The 27,766-nt window shown below is 44.8% G+C and overlaps 1 protein-coding gene across 1 annotated transcript; it reads left to right on the forward strand.

The window, feature by feature from the left end:
• LOC135386391 (26S proteasome non-ATPase regulatory subunit 3-like) lies at window positions 1–27,374 on the forward strand. Its single transcript, XM_064616300.1, has 11 exons — window positions 1–70; window positions 588–690; window positions 1,253–1,443; window positions 4,094–4,222; window positions 5,912–6,048; window positions 7,030–7,324; window positions 8,065–8,179; window positions 8,240–8,463; window positions 10,912–11,067; window positions 11,145–11,195; window positions 27,251–27,374. Exons 2-11 carry the CDS (start codon window positions 597–599, stop codon window positions 27,326–27,328), a joined length of 1,470 nt encoding a protein of 489 aa, XP_064472370.1. The 5' UTR covers window positions 1–70; window positions 588–596; the 3' UTR covers window positions 27,329–27,374.
• Window positions 27,375–27,766: the final 392 nt, after the last annotated feature.

The raw sequence follows: 27,766 nt of genomic DNA on the forward strand, positions 1-27,766 counted from the left end.
TACAGCACCGCGGTGGCCATTACCATTACTCAGGACTTCTGCTCGAGCTTTTGAGACACCGGCTCAGAAAGTGAGTGTGTACGCTCTTGATTAGGAAACATTAAACTAACGTTTTCGAAAACTTTGCGAAGAAACTGACGGGCCCAGAATATATGGGGCCGATTGGTACATGACCTGGAGCGAGGCGAAACTAGCTGAAAAACTGACAGCGTCTTGTTTTAGCTACTCACGCTAGTCGCTTCGGCTGATTTGTTTCTTTCTAGATGGCAGGTCCACTGTTCTATAAAGTGCCAACAAAATATATAAAGGCGAAACAGTGGTCACGAACAAATATTTGAGTGTTGACAGAACGCGGAACAAACGTTTATTGCGGGTACCCCGATCTTGTCCCCCTAAGATTATCCGGGAAAACGTTTTCCTGATACGGTACGATGTTGAGGTGTCGGCGGCCCTCGGTGGTTTCGGTGTAAAGAGGAACCTGTAGTTTGGAGCGATGTTGTAAGAGGCCTTCATAGGCCGGTCCGACCAACGCTCCCACACAATAGATCATTGCGTGGAGGAACGTTAATTTACTGTTTACTTTTCAGGAATCAAGGATGGTCACGGAGACAGACGTCGAAATGAAAACTGCTGATAGTCCAGCTGAGTGCGAGGCCGTCAAAGGGGATCCTGATGCTCTTACGATTGAAGGTGCTCACTCACAAATAATAGGATTTCTTTGTCACTTGCGACACCATGTTTTACGTGAGCTTCATATTCCACCAGCCCACATTAGTATGCACATCGACATCATGCACGAGATTTCTCCACATTAATAAACAAAGTATAGCAGAAGCATATAATACATTGTCTATCTTCGTATTGAGCTTGTGTTGCAATTGTTCCTGAACCAGTATGTGTACTACCAGTTATAAGATAGCTATGCAAACAAGAACGAGTCACGAACATAAGGAATCACATTATTTGGAAGGTAGAGGGAATATACTGTCACAGTAAGGGAGAGAGGGCGGAAGAGAAGAAAATTGAACAAAAATAATAAATATAAGAAACAAAAACAACTGAGAATCAGCAAAAACGTGGCACTTATAAAGGTGAACGGCATAAGCGCAAAAGCCCGTGGGAGAAACGAGACAAATAGGGCGCAAGTCTTAGTGTCCCTTTAATAGCAGGTCCTCGGAACGACTTCTCTGCCGCGTGTGCACCCGAGAAAATGTATGATGCAAGTATAAATATGGTGTACCTTTTGTTTCAGACTTGAAAGAACAGGCTCGTCATATAGAGCGGGCGGTGAACAACAAGGAGCCTCGCTTCATCCTGCGCATCCTCCGAGCCCTGATGCCCACACGCAAGCGGCTCAATGCAAAAGTCATGCACAAGATGATTACGGGATTCTACACTCACTCCACCCAACAAAGGGATGCCCTCATCGCTTACCTCGACGAGGTGAGCAGGAAAATACTCACACACTCGGGCTTTCTTTTTTTTTATTCCGCACTTGCGTTTCTCCTATTGTTTTTAGAGTAGTTTTCAAACTGAACGCGATAGGTGAAGATAATAGTACGCAAATACGCACCAAACTGAATATGGTCAACCTTCGTTAATTGGACTCGCGATAATTTGTGTTTCGCTTAATTCGATCGAGTTTGAAGGTCCCGTCAAATGCCCGTACGTCTCTATTGGCGAAAAAAGTTGATTATTTCGAGCGTGACAGCAGTCCACATCGTGTAATTCGATCGATGCATCCGCGTTCAGCCACACAAATGGTCACCGCAAAGCTCCGGTGGCAAGGTGACTGGTGGTGACAATGGAGCTTTTACTAGATATTGCATCAGCACAAGCAATGCCCCATCATCCAACGTGAACGCGGAAATTTCTTCTTTTTTTTTTCTTAATTGCACGTTTCACCGGGCTGTTGTGCGGAATCTGTCAGTGCTTTCAGTTTTGTGGACAGTGCCAGCAACTCCAGCAAGCTGTGGCAACATGTGGCAGATACAAAACACCGTTGATCGGCATCGAGGGAGCGATTATCGAAGGTGTCGCGAAAGGACATCCGAGGTTCAGTGTCATTCGTGGATGTGGACAACAACGTTGATTGTTGAACTTACGGGACACTGATACTGTGAGCAATGTGTCCTGATGCACGGAAGATGGCGGAAGGGAAACTGAAGAAAATTTTGCCGAGGGTAGTGTGGGTAACATCTGAACTCAACGTCCTGGGCCCCAATCTTGAACTTTCATACTGATGATGCTCCAAAACTGCTTTGGCAGGCTCGCGCAAGAGCTTGTGGCGAATGACGGGCTGCATTCAATGCTCATTACGTTGAAGATTGGGCCCCTGGAGCTCTATTTGTCGTACGAAGATGACACCGAAAGGGTGTTCCATCACACGAATGCTCTACGTGGCATGTTTTCAAATGCGCGTTTCAAGCTCAAATGACAGCAGACGATCACAAACTGTCGCTAATCAAGGATGCAATAACCTCGTTCATTTTTTCGCCAATTCTTTAATTCGACCTTCGGATAATTCGATGAAATTAACGGAAGTTTACTGTACAGTTTACTGTACGTACGATACTGTATGTATTTACACGTTGGACACACGCGTGTACTCTCCCCCATAATAAATGCACCCCAACTTGAGTAGCACAACTGCCAGCATTCCTTCTCTCTGCCGCAGCCAGAGAGAAGGAGGCATTCTTCAGAGTACTCGGCACCTTTGTTTTTCTCTGTAACCAATGGACAAGCTGTTTGTGCCAATATGGCCCGATCTTTAAAATTGGTTTATTTATTACTGAAACACATTTGGGGCAAAAAACCTTAGCTAAGTAGGTTTTTGACCAACGCTTCGTTTCATTGATGGGTTTCCTTTAAGAAAGCCACGTTGTACAAAGGTGCACGGAACTATGCTGTCATCCGATGTGGCAGCGTACTATTTCCAGTTCATGCGTGACGTGCAGAATGTGCACTTTGCATTTCCACGAGAAGCGGATACTTTGGACACATTTTGAAAAATTGACGGCCACATTTGAGCGTGGCAAGCCCGAGTGGGAGCATTCTCGAGTCTTTCGTGAGATCTCCCATTAAATGAAACATGAAAAAAACTCTATTACGAGTTGATGAATGGGGAGTTTCATCGCCAGGGGGCGATACTCTACCTCATTGCTGGTGGTGATGTGGGAAATAATGAGCCCCTTCACAATATGGATCCAAGTCCTTCAGAAAGGTGAAGAGAGTTTCGTGAGCTGGATGTGGCCAGGGACCAGAGAGGAGGGGCCAAAGTATGGTTCGAGAAGGTTTGGGCAATGGAGCAGAATGTGCTCGATCTTCTACAGCAGCGCAGTGAGAGCAGAATTGGTGAGAGTCAACTTGTCTCAAGCGGTAAAAGCCACATCGAGGCACATTCGATCAACTAATGCGGCATCTTGACGAGAGGTATGTCGAGGCATGCATGACATGCCACACACGGCATGACGAGGCATGTCACAACCGACTTTATTGTCTGGCCGACCATAGGCTCCGCCATACTCATGCGCAGCCCGGAGTGTAAGAAAAGGGAAGATGAAGATTCGTCCCTTGACGCCCATGACACGTGCACTTCACCAGCAGTTATTCCAGTCATCCGCACAGTTGATCTTAGTCATCCGCAATTAAAGGTTACCTAAAGCTTTGTTCCTACTCCTTTCCAACATTATGATGCTAATTTCCTCTCCAACACTAACATATGCCAAGTATCACATTCGTCCTGTATCTGCTCAATGACTGCAGCCTTCACATCTGTTATGTCTTACAAATATCTCTGCGTGTACATATATAATCTCAGTTGGCTACGTCATTAACAATTCCTACCACTCACTAGGCCATAGCAATAAATGTCTTTCGCACCCAAAAAGGAGTTGTAGTCCTTCGTCTGCTGCAATGCTATCACATTTCGCGCATGTTTGACAGCGCAGCAAGGAGTACGATGATTTTAATTTCAATTATGGTTGGGAGCAAATGACAACATTTCCTCATACAGGATCAGGTTTTCCTTTATCCGCCGTCGATTATTTCAACGTTCCGCGAGTGGCTAATTTTAAGCACCGTGTGTCCGCAGCCGATGGAGGCCAAGGAAGGCCGCATCCGAAGTGCCAAGACTTCCCACCTTCCTCTACTTCCTGAACTGGATGTCTACATTCATCTTCTGCTTCTCGTCTATTTGGTGGACACGGAACATTTTGAGCAGGTCAGTCCACAGTGTCCAGATAGTGACGTCTATTTTGCCGCGTCACAAATCCGCAGTTACCGGCCTCGGTGGCTCAGTTGGTAGCGCCTACTGATCCTAAGGTTGCATGTTGAAACCCGGCCGCCAACAACTTGGTGGCAACTTGCTCAGACGTGTGCTGAGATTTGGGTGCGTGTTACAGAGCCCTCAGGTGGGCAAAATGAAGCCACAGACCGACCTCTCGAGATTATTTTTGTCTCGTGACGTAATGACACGAAATTGTTACAGTAGAATCTCGATGATACGAATCTCACGGGGTCGCGGAAAAAATTCGTATCATCCGAAATTCGTATCAAACGAACTAAACCAAAATAAAAACTGAGGCAAGAAGATAGATAGTGACTGTTCATTTTCCGTTACTGTCAATGAAAGAGGTCGGTTGTAACGCTTTTGCGTCTCCGTTTTTGGCCAATGCTGCCCAAATACGCGAGATGATTCAAAAGACGTAGCACGTGCTTTTCACCCGCGAGTCGCGCGGCAGTGTTCTAAAGCGAGCTTCTCCTAAAGCACGCAGGCGTTAGGTGAAGCCGACTTGCGGAATGGTGACGCGTAATGTTGCCACAAGTTGTCCTGATATGTTCCCTCCACGTGTTCTGGTGTTCTGGTCGCTGTTTTCTGTCAGAGCGATGTCACACAGCTTCGCGGTTTATTGCGAGGGGGATAAAAAGGTCAAAACATAAGAGATAAGGTGATAAGGTTCCGGGCCGTTCAATCCCTTTGATCTTATCTCCACCACCACCACCACCACCAAAAGGAAAGTCATTGCATGATGTAAGGGAGTTCGTGGTGAGGATCGCCTTCCTTTTTCGAAAGACGCAGCAGCATGACTCGCGCGCTCTCGCGTCACGGGGGGGGAACGACCTCTGTCGCATCCTCGGCTGATTCGTATCATCCGTAAAGGCAAGATAACGCGTTCGTATCATCCGAACTCTAATACATGGGAAGAATAGGCATTCCGGCCGGGACCGGAGAAGAATTCGTATCATCCCGAAATTCGTATCATCCGTGATCGTATCATCGAGATTCTACTGTATTAATAATCCGCATCATGATTGGTCTTTCAGAATACATTTAACATTACTGAATGTAGCTGTTGGATCAGTACCACACTCGGGATCTGCTCTTCTTCGTTGCCTGCTTTCAGGACCACACTTAGCATACCTATAAATGCTATAGGTGCGAGGTTTTGGGGTTTTACCCGATTCTTTCCACAATTTACCTCCCGAATCGCACATTTAGTGATTCGGGAAGTACCTGATGTTTATGCGGCGTGGAACGACTGCAGTAGTGGGAGAGAGGGAGCAATCACTGATGGAAGGAGGTGACACCAGAGCTGTGAGGGTGAAACGCACGCGATACACTTTCCCTCAGCATCAAAACGTCCCATGTACATTGTGGCCTTGTACGCGCAGCAAAGAAACGCCCTCGGACCACCCGAAACATGTAGGACGCGGACAGAGGGAGTGACGCATGCCAATGCTGCCACGTTCATCGTCCACGAGCGTTCGAGGGCGAATATCAGTGGTGGACAGAATCGTCTCCGCGCGCGTTTAAAAATTGCTGCTTCCGAGGCGCACATCGAGCATGCTTTGAGAAGTCTCGGGGAAAAACACTGCGGCATAGAGAATAATCTCTCACGGCCCATTTCAGGCGGTAAAATGCTCGGATGAGCTAATGCAGAAGATCCAGTCACAGAACCGCAGGACGCTGGATCTGTTGGCCGCAAAGTGTTACTTCTACCACAGCCGTTGCTACGAACTGACTGGACAGATGAACAAGATACGGAGGTTGGTACACATCTTTTCCTCTCACCCCTGTCACGCAGCAAACCCTCCCGGATTATCCGGGACACTCCCAAATTTCGTTCAGTCTTCCGATTGTACAGAGATGCCCACTAATCTCCCGAAAAATTGGGGCCTTGGGCTTCTCTTCTCGCATTTTCCTTTAAAAGTTGCACAAATGCATTCCTGAAGGGTTAGACGGACAGCCTGGACTGCCGAATATGAATGCACTTCCGCATGGCTGACAGAGCACCACAACTGCGTCAGTGGTGTAGCAGTTAAAACTCAATCCAGGAATCAACCAGACTACGGCTGGTCGCCTTTATTTCCGGCCTTGCACAATGCCCGCGACTGTCTGCGGAGCCCACATTGCAACGTGTTGTGCCGCGTCCACTCACCAGGACGACCAACTCAATGGAACGCGTCGTTCTCGACATACTTTCTTTTTGCTCCGTGCCACTGCGGTAGCTAGAAGGTGTGGCGCCCCGACTGTACAATACTCTAGCTACCATAGTGCCACTAGCTCTGCAAGTTTTTCTGAGTGGCGCGTCGTGGGAGGGGCTTATGAATGCGTATCTGCGTTATTTTCGGCAACGGCAAAAATAACACTATCCGAGATGGAACGTATAGCGCGACATTGTCGGTGGAACGCGTTCCGTCTCGTTCTTTTACTCGGACTGAAAAAAAGGAACGAAAAAATATGAAGTGAGGGAAAAAAAAAACTATGTTCTAGGTACAAACATCGAAACAGGCATTTACAGGCAGAGTAGGATTTTTTATACGAGATCCTTATCACTCAATTCGTACTCTTGTATCAAAAAGGCACTATATGGGTCGGTGGGAAAAAATAGACATTTACCTAAAGATCTACAAATGAGACACGGTTTGGAGCCACGTTAAATGTGCTCCTTTGATGGGACAATGTGTGATCGGAATTTACTGGGTTTTGTTTGGCCGCGATTGATCTGAAAGTGATTGGTGTCCCAGTTACCTCCACGGACGTTTGCGGACGGCCACCCTGCGCAACGACTATGAGGGCCAGGCTGTGCTTCTCAACTGCCTCTTGCGCAACTACCTGCAGTACAACCTATTTGATCAGGCAGCCAAGCTCATCTCCAAGGCTCCCTTTCCCGAAATGGCCTCCAACAACGAATGGGCACGCTTCCTCTATTACATGGGACGCATTCATGCTATTCAACTGGATTATTCGGAGGCTCACAAGAACCTTCTGCAGGCCATACGCAAGGCACCGCAGCACACGGCTGTTGGGTTCAAGCAGACGGTACGTTTTACTCTTCTCACACAACACTGGGAAAGATTCCAGATTGAGTTTATGGTGCAAAACCAGGTTGTATAGCTCGAATAGATCTTACTAAGAGCGAAAAAGACGGTATTCTCAACTAAAGGAACTTTGCGTGGCTCGTTGTAATTTGCGTGCATCGAGTTACAACGGGAAAATACATGGTGATGCGCGCGTGGTATCCCCTCTTAGTAATTGAGGAATTGGACTGGAGGTACGTTTGAGGGATGCCACCCTGGAGCTATTGTGAAAGTTGACATACGTAGAATGCCCTTCTGTTACCGTGTATTCACACGAGCGACATTCCCCCAGAAGCGGAAGATACGAAAAGCGTCGTAGCTTTCTGCTGTCACGTAGCGTCTTCACGTACACTGCTAACCGTGGGAAATATCCCGCTACAGAGCCACAAGATAATCTGTAGCAGACGACAGGAAAACACACTGACAGTATCGTGTGCTAAATGCGCAGTATGCCATGCCCGATATTCTGCACCGTGTGAATGCTCACATAACACGGGACGGATTGGTCTCTGTAAGCACTGTTTTTGCTTTTTCTTCCACTAGAATATTCCGCGAGGATGTCGCTCGTGCGAATACACGGATTGTGCTGGAATGACTCCAGTGTACGTAGAATGAATGGCATTAAAAATATCGTTAAGTGCCATAATAAGGGTGCACGAATTGTCATCACTAGCAGTATTTGTTTGGGATTGCGATGTCCAGGTGTACAAGCTAGCTATCACGGTGGAGCTTCTCCTGGGAGACATTCCAGACCGATCCATCTTCCGACAGCCACAGTTGCGTCGCACTCTGGCTCCCTATTTTCAACTGACACAAGGTAGACGCTCTAGTAGATTTAGACGTTAATTGTTGATGCGAGCAAAATGGTCTCTCGTAGCTGTGCGTGCCGGCAATCTGGGTCGCTTTGGAGAAGTGGTGGAAAACTTTGGTGCAAAGTTCCAGGCAGACCATACGTACACTCTGATCATCCGTCTTCGTCACAACGTTATCAAGACGGGAGTGCGCATGATCAACCTGTCGTATCTGCGCATCTCCCTCGTGGACGTTGCTCACAAACTGCAGTTGGACAGTCCGGAAGATGCAGAGTTCATTGTGGCTAAGGTGAGCTGAACCTCTTGTTTGTTTTTCTCTCGTTGCACGTTGCTTTCCACAGTCCCTCGGGATTATTCTATTTACATATTCTATTCTTTTTTGTACTAAGTCCCTCTTGAAATTGTAGTTACCACTAGTGTAACTACATCTTGAGCAATAGTTAAAACTACTTTATAACTACTGGGATGTACATTTTTAACCCCTTCGAGGGTACGGATGCACCGTTGTGTTGGGAGCGACAGTGCCATGGTGGGTACACGACTTACTAGATTATAACGACCATGTCATGGCATCCCTTCCCGGCGCCACACTTGGAAGCCAGTGGTGGCGCTACTCATCGTCCCAGTTATTGCTTCCTCAACTTCTACAGTACTTTGTACTTGAGCTTACCTTAGTATTTCCGTACAAGCGGTGGATATTCCACAGATGTTTCATTTATGAGGTTGATCACCATCATCATTCTAGCGTTTTCATAGGAGCTATTGCTGTCGTCTGCTACAGTACCGCTTACAAACCTTCGCATGAACGCTGCTAAGCGAAAGTGTGGGGAGGCAGCGAGACAATTGCGTCGGGGTTCTTGGGGATACTGCCAGGAAAATATGAGGATACAGAATGCCATAGAATGGGTTCGATGCTCAACTTTTTATTATGCCATACTGCGCAATGAATGCGTCGCTTTGCCGCGATTCGTCACGAGCTCCCGCGTGATGTCCAATAGTGTCGTTCCATCGAAATCCCAAGATGGTTTTTGCGTCACATTTAGAGTGCACCAACTTACAGAAGTCAATATAATGAACGATATTTCAGTTGAGCGTCGGGCCACAGAAGGCATACCTGCCAAGTCTCCCAAAGATTCCCGATTGTACGGACGCACCCTCCATTCTTGCGAAAAATTAGGGCCTTTTACTTCTTGTTTTCCTTTAAAAGCTGCTCAAACGTATTCTTGAAGAATGAGACAGCCCGTAACATGTTTCTCGTGGAAGGCTCGGAAGGCCCGTAACACGTGGAAAGGTTCGCGTGACTGGGCCTTCCTCGTGAAAAGTTTCAAGTGCTGTGACTGATATGCCTCTTAAAATTGAAATGTTGAAACATTGGTTCGACTGGTCAGTACATTTTCACGATGAAATGAGTGCGGCACTCAGAGAGACTGAGAAACAACAACACCACACAGGCACCCACCCACTAGCAACAGCAGTTCTTATAACTGCTACCACAGGAATTGGAATCGAGATTGGAATAATATGTGCGCATCTCTCGAACCTCCCCTTTATGTCGTCTGTCTGTTTCGCTCCGGGATAGTTTGGGATCGCGTGTTACGTAAACGAGCGACACGCAGGAAAACGCAGCTGCTGTCTGGCGGCTCCAGGAGGTGGCTCGCATTATACTTTTTCCTTTTCAGGTTTCCAGTCGAATTCATAAGTGTAATAAGATATGGTACGCAGAAAAATATGGAACATCATAAATACTTGGCGGATTTTCGAGTCGTAAAACATACGTGTCCGCTTCTGCTATGGAGATTGGTGCACACGCGCAGTTGAACCTTTCCAAACTTTTTCAAATTTTCCCGGAAAAAAAAAAATTGGAATTTGGCGAACCTTTGCGAATTGCAACCTCGAAATATTCGCAACATCTCTAATCAAAATGGATATTGTTAAATGATGCCTCGAGTTGATCTCCACCAGTATCCAGCTGGAAGAGGTGTGCAACCCCAAAAACAAAAGTTACCTAGAGACGCGAGTTATCAACAGCAATTTGTTCCTGGGCCAGATGCGTGACATGTCTTTTTATACGTCACTTATACTCTATGCGATCCTGGGAGAATGCTGCGACCCTATTTTTTGCTCTTATTTCTCACCTGCAGATTTGTAAATCCTTCCCTTCCCTACTCGAACCCGGCCCAACCGATTCATAACATGATCCGTCCAACTAGTCAGCTCTGGGCTCATAATAGAAAGATAGCTCAGTGTCGTAATGTAAGGCTTACCCACTGGGAAAAACTCAAGTACAGTAGGCTCGCGTTTCATACTTTCGTTTAATTCGAACATATCTAGAATTCTTTTTTGGCCCGTTATATTTTCGATGCAACGACGAGCTCCTTAATTTGGACACCACCTTCGCTTAATTTAAACTTTTCATTCTCTCGTAAAGTGTTTCTGCCAGCAGAAAGCGGCAAAACGAAGCCTGCAAAGCTGCTCCCGTTGTCAGTTCGCTAAGCCATTTCTCGGAGCTCAGTGAACCATGCGCCGAACACATGAGCGCGAGACAAAAGTTTGGGCTCAAGCCCGACAATTCTCGTATGGCACCCAAGCCTGGCCCGGAGTCAAAATGGCTGCCTGCAGGCCGGGTGAGGTTTTGGGGCAGCCTGGCCCCTTGCGGTGCTGTATTGTGTACCCCAAAAGTGTACCCCCACTGTGTCAGTTATGTGATAGTATTACTTGAGAAGCATCTCCCAAACAGGCCATTCGGGATGGTGTCATTGAAGCCAGCATCGACCACGAGAAGGGCTACATGCAGTCCAAGGAGAACATTGACATCTACTGTACGCGGGAGCCCCAGGCGGCATTCCATCAACGCATCAGCTTCTGCCTCAACATACACAACCAGTCTGTCAAGGTATAAACATATGTTTGCAAACAAAAGCTAGAGTTTGAGCAAATTGACATATTGTAACACCCGATGACTTCCTGCAGGCCATGAGGTTTCCACCCAAGTCTTACAACAAAGACTTGGAATCAGCCGAGGTGAGTCACAGTGTCAGTTTCTGTCGAGACATATATCTATAGAGAACTTTTGCCATGTACTGCGAGTAATTTTATCAAATTTTAATTGAAAGAAGTTCAATTTCTTGAATTGAACTCCAAAATATCCCGAGTAAACCAAACTTTTCTTTTTTCCCAGTACCAGAAAGCGCACGTCAGATATACCCCATTCTATAAGAAAATGTATTACATACTGCAACGGCAATAGCTGGCAAAAAAAGAAAAAAAATGCAAAAACGATTGTTTCAAGATGAGCAAATTGTCGGCTGCGCCCTGCTCTTTGACAAGTTAACGTAGGAAGTGTCAGAAGACCCACCTCTTCCTGTTTCTTTCTCACTCTTGGTTCTGATAACTATCAGACTATCTGATAACTATCTGATAGTTATCAGCAGAAGTGTCCGCCTCGCCTCTTGATGGTGAACTAATTTGTGTATCTCTAAACAATGTTTTTGCAATTTTTTTCAGATATTTCCTTTGTTGTGGGGAACGTATTTTGTAATGTGCCGGAGAAAATCCGATATGCGCGTTCTGTTTCTGGCAAACAAATGTTGCGTTGGCTTGGCAGATTTTAGAATTCAATTCGAGAAATCAAATTTCTTTCAATTAAAATGTGATAATATTACTCGCAGTATGTGCAACAGTTCCCTGCAGATAAATGTTGATTGACAATTTTTGTGTAGCGTGCGTTCTTTATTAAAAAGTTCGAGATTGTTGCTGAAACGCCCTGTATGTTGCACACACGTCAGTCATTTGTGTGCTTTCTAGTGGATATCAGTAGAGTTACCAACTTTTGGGGGAGTTTACTAGAATATTTGTTTGTCGGCTCGTACAAAAATAGTGCACACCTATGACCAAGAAGCTTCTACCCAGTTAATCTGAAACGCTGAAAACCTACGTTAAATGTATATTCGCAGTTTTAATTAATTGTTACGCAGCCTATTTTTACGTGGTTCTCGAGGCACACTTTTCTGTGGGGTCCCCTCGACTGGATGTTTTCAACATTTGAGCTCACAGAATGGTGATCTTGGAGTTGAACGATGATGAATAAGTTTGTGCAGTTTCTGCTTTGGAATACACGAGGCGAATGTTTTCTTCAAACATTAGCGGACAATATTTGTTTGGGAAATGTGCGCATCTCAACTGTGCAGACTGTCATTCAATGAGACTCCCCGGGATAAGCTTTTTGCGAGCTGACCACAAAATGCGATTGCATCTGGTGATTTTTGTGAAGCTCACACGCAGTGTGGTATACAGTCGTGTCCGTTTATTACGATCTTCGATAATGATAACTCCGATATTACGATCAAATTGGAGTTCTTATCAGCTGACCCATTGAAGTATAGTATATGTAAACGTGACATCGATATAATGCTCGCGTATAGCTCTCAGAATTCTCCTGGTTACTGGTAAAACTCGTGAAAATCGAAAAAGCAAGTTTGCATTTTTTCAATGAAAACAAATTACGGTGGAATTCCCGAGAGCCTTAAAACCTGTTTCAACATAGAGCTATTTGCTATATAGTGCTAGAAAATAGCGCAATATTTTCCTCCTCCAAGCTGTTTCAAACCGCTCAAAAACTGATCGCGAGGAGTCGTAGTATAATATATTTTGTGAAACTGCATTAGTCGGGACATCTTACGGCGAGCTGATAAGAGAGGAAGGTTAATGGAGCGTCCTAGGGACGATATACCTGATAGGCACGAGTAGTTGCGACAGATGGACCGGACCGCTCCGTTTAGGATGGCTTCAGGGGATGCGGTCGACCGTGTGAGCTTCCAGATTGCTGAAGCGGAGCTTCGGACTAACGAGTGATACGTGTGCGAGACGCTTCAGGTTGGATGGTGCAGTGGAAAGGGAGTGAAGTATTCGCGTTTTTCATGACCTGTAGGTGGCGCATCTAAACTCCAACACGGCGGACGTATCCAGGTTCTTGCTTAGTTTCGATTTTGAGATTTCTGAACTGCAATGTTAACTCTCGATGCGTTGAAGGCGAACGAGTATTAAACGCTGCTCATATACTTCGGGCAGGCGTAACCGGGTTGTTCAAAGAAAAGGCTATAGTTGTCGCGATATATGCTATTTGCGAAGTTCCGGCGTGTTTGATCAACCACATTTCGTGAAGGTGAATTTCACGTTTACCAGTTGCGAGGCCGAAATAGCAAGCAGCGAGTGATGTGAGAGACATGCAAGCACACGACATGTGTGCTGCAGTTCTCTTAAAGCTAACATCTTCTAAGTGTGTAGCGCGTGTGCAAATGTAGTTTACAAGTTACACGGTAATGTTGCAACATCCGTGTGTCACCGGTGCGCGTGTTTTTGGGAAACCTTAACGAAACGTCTCATTCTTTCTGCATTCTTTCCCAAGTGATATGACGAACTGATTCAAATATTACTAATTCAGTTACAAAACTGATTTGGTATACGTTTTCATGCTATCTCTCGCGCTTTCTTACACATAATGGCTATTCAAGTATGAAACAAACTTGTTCTATTTTGTCTAGACAAGTTTTTGCTTCTCTTCCTGGCGTGAGTTGCGCAGAAGTGTGCTTCAGAAAAAAAAAGAAAGAAAAAGAGAAAGAGCGTTCATCAGATATGTAGGTAGTACCGCTCCAAGAGCTCTGCCAGACACGCACGAGCGTTGCTGATGTAACAGGTTTGCTCATTTTGAGTTGCTCAATCCATTTCTTCCGGGGATGCGTCGAAGTAGGCGGTATTCTATGTGTGGAAAGAAGAAAACACGGAAAGAAAAACTGCTATCCCCTCGGCGCGCAGAGTCGCATTATGACACAGAACAAAACTAGTTTGGTTTAGTTCGCTGGTCGTTGTCTGCGATGTTCACTTCATTCATGATTTCAACAGCAAAATACGGGTGCAGCTCAGCGATTCATGCGAAAAGCAGCAATTTATCCGCAAGTGTACGCGGGGTCAGCCGGGTGTACCTGGTTTGGCTAGTCCAGAGTTTCACCGCTATGTGGCGTCGATTTGGCGAAAAACGCGAATAAAACCGAAAGAACGATTCACTTCAGAAATTACCGTAATTTCACGCGTATAAGCCGCACCGCAGATAAGCCGCAGGACGCGTTTTTAGGAACGTTTTGAAAATTTTCTGGCAGATAAGCCGCACTCGCAGATAAGCCGCGGGCAATACGAGACGACTGATTTGAACGACGAAGGAGACCATAGAGAAGGCCATAAACCCTGTGGTCCATAGTGTACAACAAAGGAGGTCAGATCTAGAGTTCTACCAAGATCGGATTGTGCCCTTGTTGGGGTTTTTCATGGATTGATCGGTCAGTAGTCTTCCAATAGACGTGAATCACTGTCACCACTTTCGTTAAAGCTGCTTGGGGGAATGCACCAGGAAGATTATTCTACTCGAATGTGGGCGCGTCCCTGTTACGCACTGTTCGTGCATCTGCAGTGCGGTGCTGCTCCATTGACACTGTCGGCCCGGCCCTTTCGTTAAAACTGACGTATGGGGAAAATACCAGGAAAAAATAGTCATCAGATAAGCCGCACCGGTGGATAAGCCGCAGAGCACCCGTGAGAAAAAAAAATCGCGCATAAGCCGCGGCTAATACGCGTGAAATTACGGTAGTTTGGAAATGTGAACATTCCAAGAGAGGTTACTCATCATGTGTACACTGAGGTACTTGTAACAAGATACTGTTTCGAGTGGAGCGTAGGAAATTTTGCGAGTATTTGAGATAGGTGTCTCGCGACGGGAGAACAGCAGGTGCTTACATTCATCTGTGTTCAGCTTCATAGACTGAGTGGAGCACCGTGTAGCGATTTTATCGAGATCAGATTGGAGTATAAGAGCGTCTCGATCTCGAAAGGTGCTGGGCCTCACGTGGTATCGTCAGTTAGGTTGTTCTTGGGAAAAGCTTTCGACACAGTTTTTTTGTCCATTTAGAGCTAGATAAATAGAGCCCGAAGTTTTCGGGAAATATTTTTTTCGTAAATTCCGGGAGTAAAAATCGGGTAAATAAATACGCGCTCTAAATTAATGCAAATTCGGTTGGAAAAACTTGCAGTACGCTAAATTGGAGGAGAGATGGGGCTCAGTTAGTACTCAGACTAACTCGACTGGTCTGGTACAAATGGTGATGTAACTGCATTCCTAGAGACGTCTGAGCGAGGGCAGTTTGCCAGGTAAAAGTCGGGTTTTTACCCCAAAACTTGAAGCTCTATAGATAAAATGCTTGCTAGTAATAATTAAGCCCAGCAAGACTAGCGTGGTCACTGTTGTCTGCTGCTGATCCTTAGACACTTGAGAAGGGGAATAATCTTGGCTCATTGCACGTGTACAGTCAAATTATTTTTACGGGGAAAAAAGGATGCATTGTTATCATGAAGCGAACTGAAAACCATAAAAACAGCTTACACTTCGAAAATTGTTCGCGGGCACTGACACTGAACACCTGAATTGGCATTATAAGTTCTGGTGAAACAGACAGATGGAATGGAAGAAAAGAGCAGCAACATGTTCAGAATGTGGAATGGTTTACTGATGAGCGCATCTCAGTTGACAGGTTATACAGACGGAAAACAAAGGTAGAAAGTGCTCTCTTCTTGCACTGGAGCTGCCTTTGGCATTTGTCGTGTAGGCACGAGATAGCGACAGTGAAGTTGACAATGACAGAGAGCTTGGTTTCTGTCTTCCCCGGGTTGAAGGGGAGTTTGATGCGGGTGACGTGAACCGTCTCAGTAACTCTGTGACAACTATTTGTTGGTAGGGGTCACGCGGTTCCACTACTAATTGGCGTCTGAAATCTGGCAGTAGCGCGATATAAACTTCTCGCACAGGCCAGGTTTTCGAAGCTGTGCCTATAGTCGTATTTTGTCACAGACTTGAAATTGGATATGGGCACTAAAGTTTGGTCCAATTCCCTCCTCATTATCGGAGTGCCCTTACTAGACGGTCGTGTCCCTCGCTGCTGTAGCGGGAATGCCACCTCTTTTGTGAAAACCATCGCGCACTAATTTTCGGAGCCGCAGCGCAGACGACACATTCCTGTGTACGGACAAACCTCCTGCGCATCGCAGAATACTGTTCTGGCCTTCCCCAGACATCGTGCTCATTGCGATAATGCTCATTGTATGAAAGATGCTGAAAAACCTCAGGGTCTGCTACCACAGGCTTCCCGGTAACGCAGAATAGCGGGCACGGCGTGGCATTTTTAAAAATTCGTGAACCCCTCTTCTGAACGTATTGCGACCCCCGTGGGGGCCACGACCCATAGTTTGGAAACCATTAGTACAAAGGTACAAAAAACCACCGGTATACACGATACGACGTAATACTGATTAGAATTCCTGGAGCAATCGGGTTTAATCCAAATTGGTCCAAACCTCATTTGGGATGGAACAATTCGGCGGAATCGAGTTTAACCCGAAAAAATCGGACCTTAATTATGATGGAAAATTTGGGAAGCACCAAACTGCACGAGCTTTTCGAAGTATTCACGTTGCCATTGCTACGGCAACACTCTGATGCCTTTGGCTTAGAAAGAAGTAGGCTGCTGTCATAGCCATTGCAGGATACATTTCTGCACATCTGTATGGAACATCTTTCCAGCAACTGCTTGCCTGCGTACTGCTGATGAGGCCCAAGAAGGCCGAAACAGCTGTCTAGTACTGGCGTGGCGACGTTTGAGCACTTACAAACATCTTTCCAGCAAGGAATAAATCTGGGCAGTAAGGAATCATTTCGGCCAGGTTTGACAACATCCCGGGCCTTTTCATAGCAAATTGCATTCTCCATGGCATCGTTCATCAACGTGGAGTAACTACTGGGCATTAATCGTGACACCCCGCATGTCCCATGGACTTCCCAGCAGACATCTTGCTTTTCTTTGGTGGCGGGGAAGGCCTATGTAGCCATTCCTTCTTTCTGTCTCTGGGGTGAAATTATGCATCCAGGTTTCATCACACGATGATTGATTGCAAAAATTCCTCCCCCTCGGATTGAAACTGGTTCAGCATCACTCCCTTCTCGTCGCAAGTGAGGTGTCGCGGAAGCCCACCTTGCACAGGCTAAACTGTAAGTGATTGTGAATGATTGTGAACCTCGTATGTGATTATGACTGCGAGAATTGTTCCACCAGCCCAGGGATGGGCATAAATATGTTTTTGATGTATTTAAACGTAAATACGAAGTACTTTGCGTAAATATGTATTTAAATACTTTGTAAGTGCGGTATTTAAATCCAAAATATAAATACGGTACCTAAAAACCCTAGACACTTTCATAAATACATTGAATGAGCAAAGAACGGAGATCAGAATAACTGGGTAACTGTTTATATACAAATAACGGAGTTCCTTCGTCATTGCGATTAAATGCGCGATAAGCGAGCTGAGTTTGTTGCTATTTTAGGTGATTAAATTATTTAATTAGACAATCATGTCGTCCATGCAGCACCAGTTTGATCAGACGATGTTGGTTTGTAAAAGAAACGAACCTCACCACAGGAGCTGAAGAATAGTATGCGCATCCAGAAGTTCCTGTAACATCTGGACATCCGTCCGTACTGGAGTCTTTCTGAGGTTTCAGAGCTCATATTTAGTACTCAGTGCGGTATTGGTAGAAATGAGGAGTATTGATGCCATTCAATTGCTGACACAAGTACAGTATCCATGTAAGCTTCAGCCAACAAATAAATATTCAAAAACATTATTTAAATATAATTACATTTTCCAGCTAATGCAGGAAATGGGCAGTATTTAAATACATCGTATTTAAGTATTACCCATCCCTGCACGAATCGTTTAACTAGTCGTTCCAGTTCCCAAGTAGCATGTTTTAGGTTGCGTTTTAAAAACCATAATTTACGGGAAGCCTTTCGGACAATGTTGTCTGTATGCGAGTTCCAGGATAGGTCCTTGGACATTGTTACGCCCAAATACATGTAACTCTCCACCATTGACAAAACAGGAGTGTTGACCTTATAATGGAAACGAAGAACTTGCTTTTTTTAGTAATGCTCTCGCACGTTCATTTTTTTCTCGTTTGAAACCCTTTGCCAGGAATCACACTGATGGACGATTTTTTTGCAAGCACTGGTTTAACACTAACGGAGCGAACGTTGGTATAAATACGACGCTGTACTCCGTGCGCTTACTAACTAGAAACTAAGCAGTTACTTGTCACACAAAGATGTTAGTAACCGTAGGTAATAACATTTACTAACTGAAAAGGCTAGTAAAGAGTACTACCTCCAGCAGTAGCATCTTAGGGGGGAATATGTTTAATAGAGTGAAAAGGAAAAAAAAGGGAAATGTCAACATCTTAGCTGACAAGATGGCATATATACAGGCAAGCTGGTGGATGAACTCCATAATGTAAAATCCTCTCGTCCCTCTGTGTGCCCAGACTCAGGCTTTTGCATAATGGTGCATCTTAGCTGATAGCACTGCCTTTGGCTAGTGAAACCTAGTGAAACTTACAAAGTGGAAATTGGTAAAGAAAAATGCGTGGCTTGCGTATAATTTTGGAAAAAGGGAATGCTCAATTTTTTTGAGCACCAATATATTTGCCAGCTTTTATATATGCCAAGATCTGTCACCTCGAGTTGTGGGGGGGAATACTCGGGGATGCGCCTACACAAACTCACGAGTGTTCCTATAGCAGATTGCCATTTGACTCCTGAGACTGCGAAGCCGCCACCAGCCGACTTTTTTGAGCTGCTTTTGATGATTGTCTCGGGAGCAAATAATACGCTACCGTAACACCCACGTTTTTAAATCAAATTACCGTTTACCTGGGATAATACCGCCTCCATCACAAATTAACCGACACAAAATATCATACAGCAAACATAAGTATCCACCTAGTATGAGCTACTAAGCAAATCTTTCTGGCTAGTAATGGCAGCATTTAGCGCTTTCCACAACTCTTAGCTAGTACTCAGCTAGTGACCAACTACTAACGCACTTCGAGGGTAGTAACCGCAGTCGCTACTGCCTTTTTACTAGACTTTTTTCTAAGAGTGTACGGGAATTTCTTTAGTAATGTCATTAACGAAGATCAAAAAGAGAAGTGGCCCCAAAACTGACCCCTGGGGAACCACAGACATAACGGCTGCACATGCAGAATGTGACTGGTTGACTCGAACAAATTGCTGCCTATCAGAAAGACAGGCAGATAACCACTTAATAATGAGGGGATTAGCGGCACCCGATCAAATGCTTTGGACGAGTCTACGCAGTTAGGCTACGATCATTTAGAATGCTTGAAAAGTCACAAATTGTTTCTATTAGCTGCGTTATTGTGGAACGTCCACACCGACACCCAGGCTTGAAAGGGGTGAAGAAACCGTTATCTTCGAGAAATGCAACCAGATGTTTGCTCACGATGTGTTCTAGAACCTTACCACATGGTGGTAGTGGTACAGACCAACGCCGCTCCTCTTTTTTTTTTCTTTGGTCAGAGACCGATTTAACTGACTGGTAAAATAGACATTCATATGTAAACAGTCGCACGGTAATTTATTCTATCGACTACCTTACATTAGATTGCACCAATGGTCTGGGACACGGTTATGACACTATTCAGTTCAATCGGCAATTGGCGAGGAGAACGGCCCAGGGATGGGCATCGATACATTTTTTTACTATTTAGATATAAATACAAAATACTTTGTTGAAAGAAGCTTTTTAAATACCCTGCTAAAAAAACTTTTAAATGTGTAAATACAAAATATAAATACACGAAGAAAAATAGCATAGGCTCTTTGGCTACAGGTTGAACATATGTTTATAAGTCCCAAACGTCGCCACACGAGCATTGGACAGCTGTTTCGGCCTTATTGGGCCTTCATCAGCAATGCGTAGGTGGGCGACGTTTGAGCGAGCGGCGTCAGAAGGTCACGTGGAACGTGATGTCCTCCCAGGACATCACTGGGCTTTATGAGGTGAGTCACTCACCCTGACGGGAGGACATCACGTTCCACGTGACCTTCTGACGCCACTCGCTCAAACGTCGCCCACCTACGCATTGCTGAAGGTCCAATAAGGCCGAAACAGCTGTCCAATGCTGGTGTGGCGACGTTTGGGACTTATAAAAATATAAATACAGTATTTGAATACCATAACTACTACCATAAACGCTGTGAGGAAGATGTCACCTCGAATTGACCTCTCCCCGATTGTAAACAAATGACGTCATAATGTTCGACAGCGCCATCAATTTGGTAGACTTGAACTACGCTCGAAGCTCTGGGCGAACAAGGTCGCGTCCGAAAGCCACGGTCTTCAGGGGATTACCATGGTCCCTGGAACCCAGCCCTCCCCTTCAGTCTGTCTGCCAACGTCATGATGACGTTTCTCGGGGGTAGAGGTCTATTACAGAAATAATGATGATCGTGACAAATCAGGAACGAACAATAACACCTACAGGGTTAGTCTAGCAAACGTTACACATTTCGATCGCATCGTAAAAATAGAAGATGGGGGTTTAGCCAAGCCCAAACTTCGCAGACTGGTAGCCATTTGTCTCAAGTTTTGTTGGAATTTTTTGTGAGCGTTATGGCCCTGTAGAAGAAAAATTTAAAATCGAGCAAAATCTCACTCTGTGCATTTTCTATGGCCTATCTCACTCAAAAGCCGCCATTTTCTCCCCTGTGCGCCTCATTTTCATTTCTCCGCACACAGATGGCACCACTGTACAGAACAGGAGGATTAGTGCATAACGCCAGAATCATGGTCAGAATAAGCATGTCACATCGTTGTAGGCAGCGCCGCCTGTATGAGGTGATATGAATGTCAAGCAGAGACAAGGAAAAATGGCGTTGTTTGCGTGAGATAGGCCATTGAAAATTCATGGGGCGAGTTTTTGCTTGATGCTTATTTTTTTTTTTCTACATGACTATGGCCCCTACAAAAAATTACGATAAAACTTGAGATGAATGGCTATCAGTGTTCAAAGTTTGGGGCAGACTAAACCCCGTCTTCTATTTTTACGATGCGATCGAAATGTGTAACGTTTGCTAGACTAACCCTGTATTTGTTAGATTATCATGGTGATTTTAATATTAGAAGTTTCTCGAGGACTGCATCTTCTATAGGTATCCTCTGTTCGGCCGTAGAATCAGATTCGCAAAGGAGAACACCTCTCCACAAGTGCCCATGAAGAAAGGCTCGTATTAAATTTGATAAATTATTTTAAAACTAAATGGTAGAGAAATTGTCCGTTGTTGCTGCGTTCCGCATAATGGAAAGCCGTTCTAAGGCTGGAACGTGGAAGGACGAACGCAACAAAACACCGAGTCAACGATGAAATGTTGAAAAAAGCAAAAAACAAAACAAAACAATCATAGTGTCACAATTATCACAATTAGTGCGATACATATTGCACTGATCGCAGAATTAGCTTTCGTGCGTTCCCGAAGGGAAAGAAAAAATGAAAACTTGGGTGTGTCAAACTCTGGATTGGGAAACAGTGCGTAATAAACACTTCACTGGCGAACATTTCAAGGGCAGCAAAAGGAACACAGCACAGATACGGCTCGTAGAAATTGAGATAATCAAGTAGTACTACTAGATTATTGTTAGTACTACTATGTACGATGGAAAGTAACTGTTCTCAGGCTGAACACAACACAAGCCTCAAGGAGACATCAGCAATCGAGATATGCGTGGTTCAAATCCCGCTACTGTCTTTCACAGCCGACGGATGCTTATGACACGAGCAATCCCAGCCCATTTTATTAGCCACAAACGGAGGGGTGTTGCAAAAAATTGGGAGTCATCTAAAACATTTTCAATTCCGTTGTGAAAGCAGGTAACCTAACTCGATGGTTAGCACATAAATTTTCTCTGTACACAATATTTTTCGTAGAGGAAGAAGAAGAAGAAAAAAAGCATACCTGACATGCCTACCTATGCCTACATACCTGTCTGCATGTTTGACATTATGACATGCCTAACCTTGAACCATGCCTGGAACGGTGTTGGTGGACCGATGCTTGTTTACTGTATCCGATAAAGCGAAGAAAAAGCGAAAAGAAACACTTGTTCGACCGGTGTGGCTTACGGCGTCGTTCCGAGTGAAAAATAGCGGGTTTCTCTAAACCAACCAGTGGGCTGCTGTACCTGAGTGACGTCAAAATGACGTCAGTGGCTGGACAGCTCGTTCCCTGCACTGCCGCCGCTGCGCATGATCTCGATTTGTAAAATGAAATTCTCTTATACATTTGTTGAATGAATTACTTCGAATGGTGCATTTTAATAGGCAGGTTAGTGGATTGGCTCGAAAAAATGGTAGTGATTGAGGTTTTTTCTGAGCTCCTGTAACATATCGTTGCATGCATGTGTCTATATAGCTGAAATAGCGAGGGAACCACCTGTACGTGGTACACGGGTAAAAGGCTGGATAAATTAAGTGCTTGTGCAATCTTCCGATTCTCTCGCACGACTACATAGCAGAGTTGTACGTAACGCGTTACTCGTAATTGCGTTACAAGTAATCGATTACTTTTTTCGAGTAACGTGTACAACTCTGCTGCATAGCAAGTCGTTACAAAGCACCAAGTTGGTAATAGAAATTGTCGTATTGGTGTTTTTTTTTTCTTCATATGACATCATTTTGTGTTCGTGTGATGGCACCCCTCGCCAATGCATTTGGAATGTATATTGGAACGAACAAAATGTGAGAGGTCGACCGGACCACCCTGCCTGACTCGGCGTGAAATCATCATTTGCGAATCACCCGCTGTTATGCCTACTCCACGCTCGCTATTTTGTGGTGCTGGAACTGTATCGCACCTGCTTTGTAAGTAGAGCTCGCTGATCTGTAGGCTTACGAAAATATCTCACGGTGACAGACGTCATTGCCTACACCGCACTTGCGCGGTTGTCGTCCATTTTAAGTGTTGACAACTCCTGACACAAACACAACTGAACGCAGTTCACTACCGATATTTCCGACAGCCCTGTAGACATTATTAGGAAAGCAGCCGTAATTACTTTTGACTGTTTAAAAATAAATATAAAGAAATACCTCGAAGCTCAAACAATTTTCCGGGAAAATAACAAAATACGTCTTTCGTACGACGTTGTAGCGTCCTGAAGGGCTCACTCGTAATATGCCGCGAAAATTCCTGCATGATACAGTACTCTTTGTCTATGACATCATTGATACCTAAGTGACAAGCGTTGCGTGGCGGCACTTACAAGTACTTCAACTTGGGTGTCCCAGAAAACGAGTCATTCAATTACGATAAACGGCATTTGTTTTTCTTTTCGACGTTTTTGCCATCTGCTGATGTAAGTGTCAACTAACTCATTTTATTTATGCCAATTTTTAGAAACTCAACTCGAAACTTTGCCAAGTAAAGGTCGCTTTTTTTCACCCACCAAAGTGAAGCGCGTGCCGAATTTACTCCAATTCGTGAGAATTTACGAGGATAGTGAGGTGCTATCCCATCAAACATGATGCGTTCTTGCGCGCCTTCCTTGTCAGTCCGACGAAAGGTTACGAATCAGCCCACTACCTACACATGGTTAGTTGTTATTGGGAGATCCCCACGAAACCACGCTGATGCTATCCCTGTGGGCTGAGATTAGCCTTTCGTCGGACTGGCGAGGAAGGCGCTCCAAAACGCATCATGTTCGATGGGATAGCACCTCACTATTCTCGTAAATTCTCACGAATTGGAGTAAATTCGGTGGGGTAAAAAAGCTTGGCAAACTTTCGAGTTGAGTTAAATAAAAGTTAGATGACATTCCCATCGGGCAAAAAATAGAAAAAGTAAATTCCGTTGACCGCGTCATTCTAGGTGGCGTAGTTTTTTAAAAATTATCATTAAACGACGTTTTCTGGGGCACCCCGTATAAGCTTGCGGAAACCTGTCTGTGGCATGGATTCCCCCCCAACCACGTTCAGTGCGGCGCGAAACATCGTGGACATCTTGAAGAATTCCTGATCTGATATTGGACACGTCGTATCTAGTATAGAGCAACCCTACCGAAACTTTTTTTCACTAGCTAGACACGTGTGCTACCGTCTCGCTGCTCCCAACAGAATTAGAGCGTTTCTCCGACAGGGGTACGAGCATCACACGGGCATTTTCTGTTTGCTAAGGATACTGAAACGTATCAGCGTGTCTTGTACAAGCCACATGGTGACGCGTTGAGTGAAGCGGTATTCGATGGAAGCGTTCATCATGTGTGTACTGCTCGTTGGCAAGCAGTCGGTTGCCAACCGGCAGTCGAGAGATTCGATATGGAGGACTATGTGGATAACCGGAATAAATTTCAACCGAATTCATCTTTCGAGAGAGGCTCTGAAGGGAATGCTTCAATGAACGACCATTTTAAGAAATGGCGTATTTCTGTACGTGTCAACTTGTTTTGCTTTTCTTTCTTTCTCCGGGCTTGGTTAGGTGGGAACTCTGTTTAAGCCTAAAAAATGAACCTTCTCAGTTCGAGGGCACAACTGCCACCTATATCGTGATTGCATTATCCAGTAAAAGACTTTCTTTCGTTTTGCGCTCTATCTTCATTGGTGCCAGTCAATGAATGATAAATGATATCCGGCTGCATTGTCGAGAGGGAATAACCTGAGCAACGGACAGTGTTGGAGCCAGCCTTCGCAAAGAATGAAAATCCGTAACCTTTCTCGAAAGAGGAAACCGATGAACAACTATTTACAACATGACGAGGACACGGTGGTCAAGAAGTGAGGTCAGAAAATTTGAAACTGACGTCAATATTTGCACGGGCATGGACAGCAGCTGCTGTGGAAAACTTTCACCGAAATGGTTTCCGCGGCTGCCAACGGGAGGGTGTTTTCATCTACGTTACCCTCCCACTGGTGGTCACTTTTCGTACTACCGGCATTGAAAGATGACAGACTGCGTTACTTTTCGATGCAACGACCATAGTTTTCATAAATGTAAATGTGAGAACGACAATGACGAAGCGTCTTCGGGACAAAAAGAAAGAAGGGTACAGACGGGATCGGACACCATACAAGGCTTCGTTTTCGAGCAAGTGCTTCCGGCAGCTGCACCGAAAAAGTGACCGCCACCATGGCGGCCAAACGCCTTCTTTTGACGTCATGTCCTATACGGAGCGCAAACAGAGGGGGGATCCACATTACAGCTACTATGTCGTAAAGAAAAAAAGTTAGGTGTCTAGAAGTGAACGTCGTCTCTCTAAAGTCTTGCTCGGCTTCGTGCCTCTTGAGAAGCAAAGTTACTCCTCCAGTCGTGGCTCAAACTTTCCATCGTGGCCTCCACGGTCTCGGCTTTTGGAGCAACCCAAGGGGAAGAAAGCTATTTTGTTGTTCCCTCTGTGACGAGATCATTTATCACTTGGTCTCCCCCCGTCCCTTGATTTACGATGTCTCACACGACTGCTTCTTTTTGATTCGCAACAGCGACGCCTAACTTTGTTTGCTCGGGACGTTGATTAACGATATCGTCATTGTTGTCATCCCTGCACAACAATGGCTCATCTCGAGATCACTTTTAGGGAAATTAACGAGCATTGTTTTTGGCCCGACCACGTTGGCAGCGACTTTGAGGAACGTGCACCGAAACCTACTGATGGTTCCATTTCCTACGCAATTGGCACTGCTTATTTTGCGCGCCACGAATCGATGCTCTTCGGTGGCAAGAAATGACAAGAAACGAAATTCCTACGTGTAACAACGAGCACCGACTGCCTCAACGTGTAATAAAGGCTTCCTTTTCAAACAATTTGAGAGCAGCATCAGAAGACACTGTTTCGTGTGACAACAGAAAACTGTACTTTATTTATTTATTATATATTTTTACCGAACGCGTGATAAGGGCACCGCGGCACAACTTCCATTTATCACAGTCTGTCTGAAATGCCGTTAGGAAAGGCCGTGCCAGTCTATCTTTTCAGTCAGCGATGGGCATAAATACATTTTTTTAGTATTTAAATATATGTACGAAATACTTTGTTGAAAGGGGTATTTAAATACTCTTCATAAATACTTTTCAACGTAAGTATTTAAATACAAAATATAAATACGGTATTTAAATACCGTAACTACTACCGTAAATACTGCGAGGAAAATGTCATCTGCAACTACAGAAATAACAATGATCATAACAAATCAGCAACGAACAATAGCATTTATTTGTTAGATTATCGTAGCGATTTTAATATTAGAAGTTTCTCGAAGTCTGCACCTTTTAGACATCATCTGATTCGGCCGTACAATCGGATTCGCAACGGAGAACAGCATCTCCGCAGGTGCCGATGAACAAATGCTGGTATTAAATTTGACGAAGATGCTTCGTACAACAAGGTAATTGGGTAGTCGCGACCGGTGTCCGCAACAACAGTGAGAAACTTGCCATCTAAAATGCCTTTCTTCCCGAAAGGTCAAATGCAGGGCAACTTTAAGATACGAGTTAGTATATACTGTATTTAGGAGTATTTATAAAGTATTTACCGGAATAAATACCCAAAAATTGGTATTTAAATATAATTATAAATATATTTTTCGAGTCTGTATTTAAATACAAAATATAAATACGGTATTTATATCTTAAATAGTATTTTAATTACAATATAATTAAATACTGCCCATCCCTGTTTTGGGTAAATACCGAAAATCGCACACTCTAGTAATTGGCTAGGAATTGCTTGAAGAAATGTACTTGACAAAGGTAGATTCTATTCTACGCCGTTTCTTGGAGGTATTTCGATTATTTTGTGAGGCGCCGGTTCTACTCAGTCTTCTTCCGTATGTTGTGGCCCGCGTCTGGAAAGCGTCCATTTCGAAAAGGGTTTACGTGAAATCCAGAAGAACGAGTTGAATGACCTTTATTGGTTCTTTGTGACGGACACGTTTCTATTCTCCTCATGCTCATTGTAGCCGATCATTCGGGGATTTTTCAGTCTGTTCATAGATGGCGCCACCGTGTCTGTTTTCTCTCGCAACTGTTCATTTTCCGGAGGGTTACTTGACCCGAACAAAAAAAGGAAAAAATAACTTTGTGGGGAGCTGTTCTTTTTTTGCGCGCGTATTTATTTGAGCGTTTCTTTTCCAGGAACGTCGTGAGCGAGAACAACAGGACTTGGAGTACGCCAAGGAAATGGCCGACGAGGACGATGATGGCTTTCCCTAGAAGAACGTTTTCCTCGTCACGAGAAATATTAAAAGTGTTTGTTGGACATGGTCGGTGTGGCGTACAGGAAAGCTGTTTTACCTGCGCCGGTTCCTTCATTATTTAGGTTCGTTCTTTTTACGACATCCACTGCTCACAATGTGTTGGCGACGAATTTCTGATCCCGATGATGAGCCCTATGATGGCTTCAAATGTCACAGTGCCGTGAGCTGCATTGAACAACTTTTCGCGCGGTATCGTAGTTACACAAACGGTGTTTTTTCCCGGACACTTCCACAAACGCGGGTTTAGTCGGAACCAAACGAGTCATACGGAATTTATGCGTCCCAGAAATATCGTTTAAAATGAATTCCGTCACACAGACATTGATTGACGTCACCTACTCTTGGAGGTTACAAAATTGGTGGACTCTCCATGTTTTTGGTGGTGGACATGTTG

Source organism: Ornithodoros turicata, chromosome 2, assembly GCF_037126465.1.
Source record: "Ornithodoros turicata isolate Travis chromosome 2, ASM3712646v1, whole genome shotgun sequence".
Lineage (NCBI taxonomy): Eukaryota > Metazoa > Arthropoda > Arachnida > Ixodida > Argasidae > Ornithodoros > Ornithodoros turicata.

Excerpts from the sequence above, each read along its gene's own strand:
- LOC135386391 (XM_064616300.1), top strand. The coding sequence starts at position 597 with ATGGTCACGGAGACAGACGTCGAAATGAAAACTGCTGATAGTCCAGCT. Across the intron at positions 691-1,252 it reads TGATGCTCTTACGATTGAAG|ACTTGAAAGAACAGGCTCGT; the intron begins GTGCTCACTCAC and ends CTTTTGTTTCAG. Across the intron at positions 11,196-27,250 it reads AAGACTTGGAATCAGCCGAG|GAACGTCGTGAGCGAGAACA; the intron begins GTGAGTCACAGT and ends TTTCTTTTCCAG.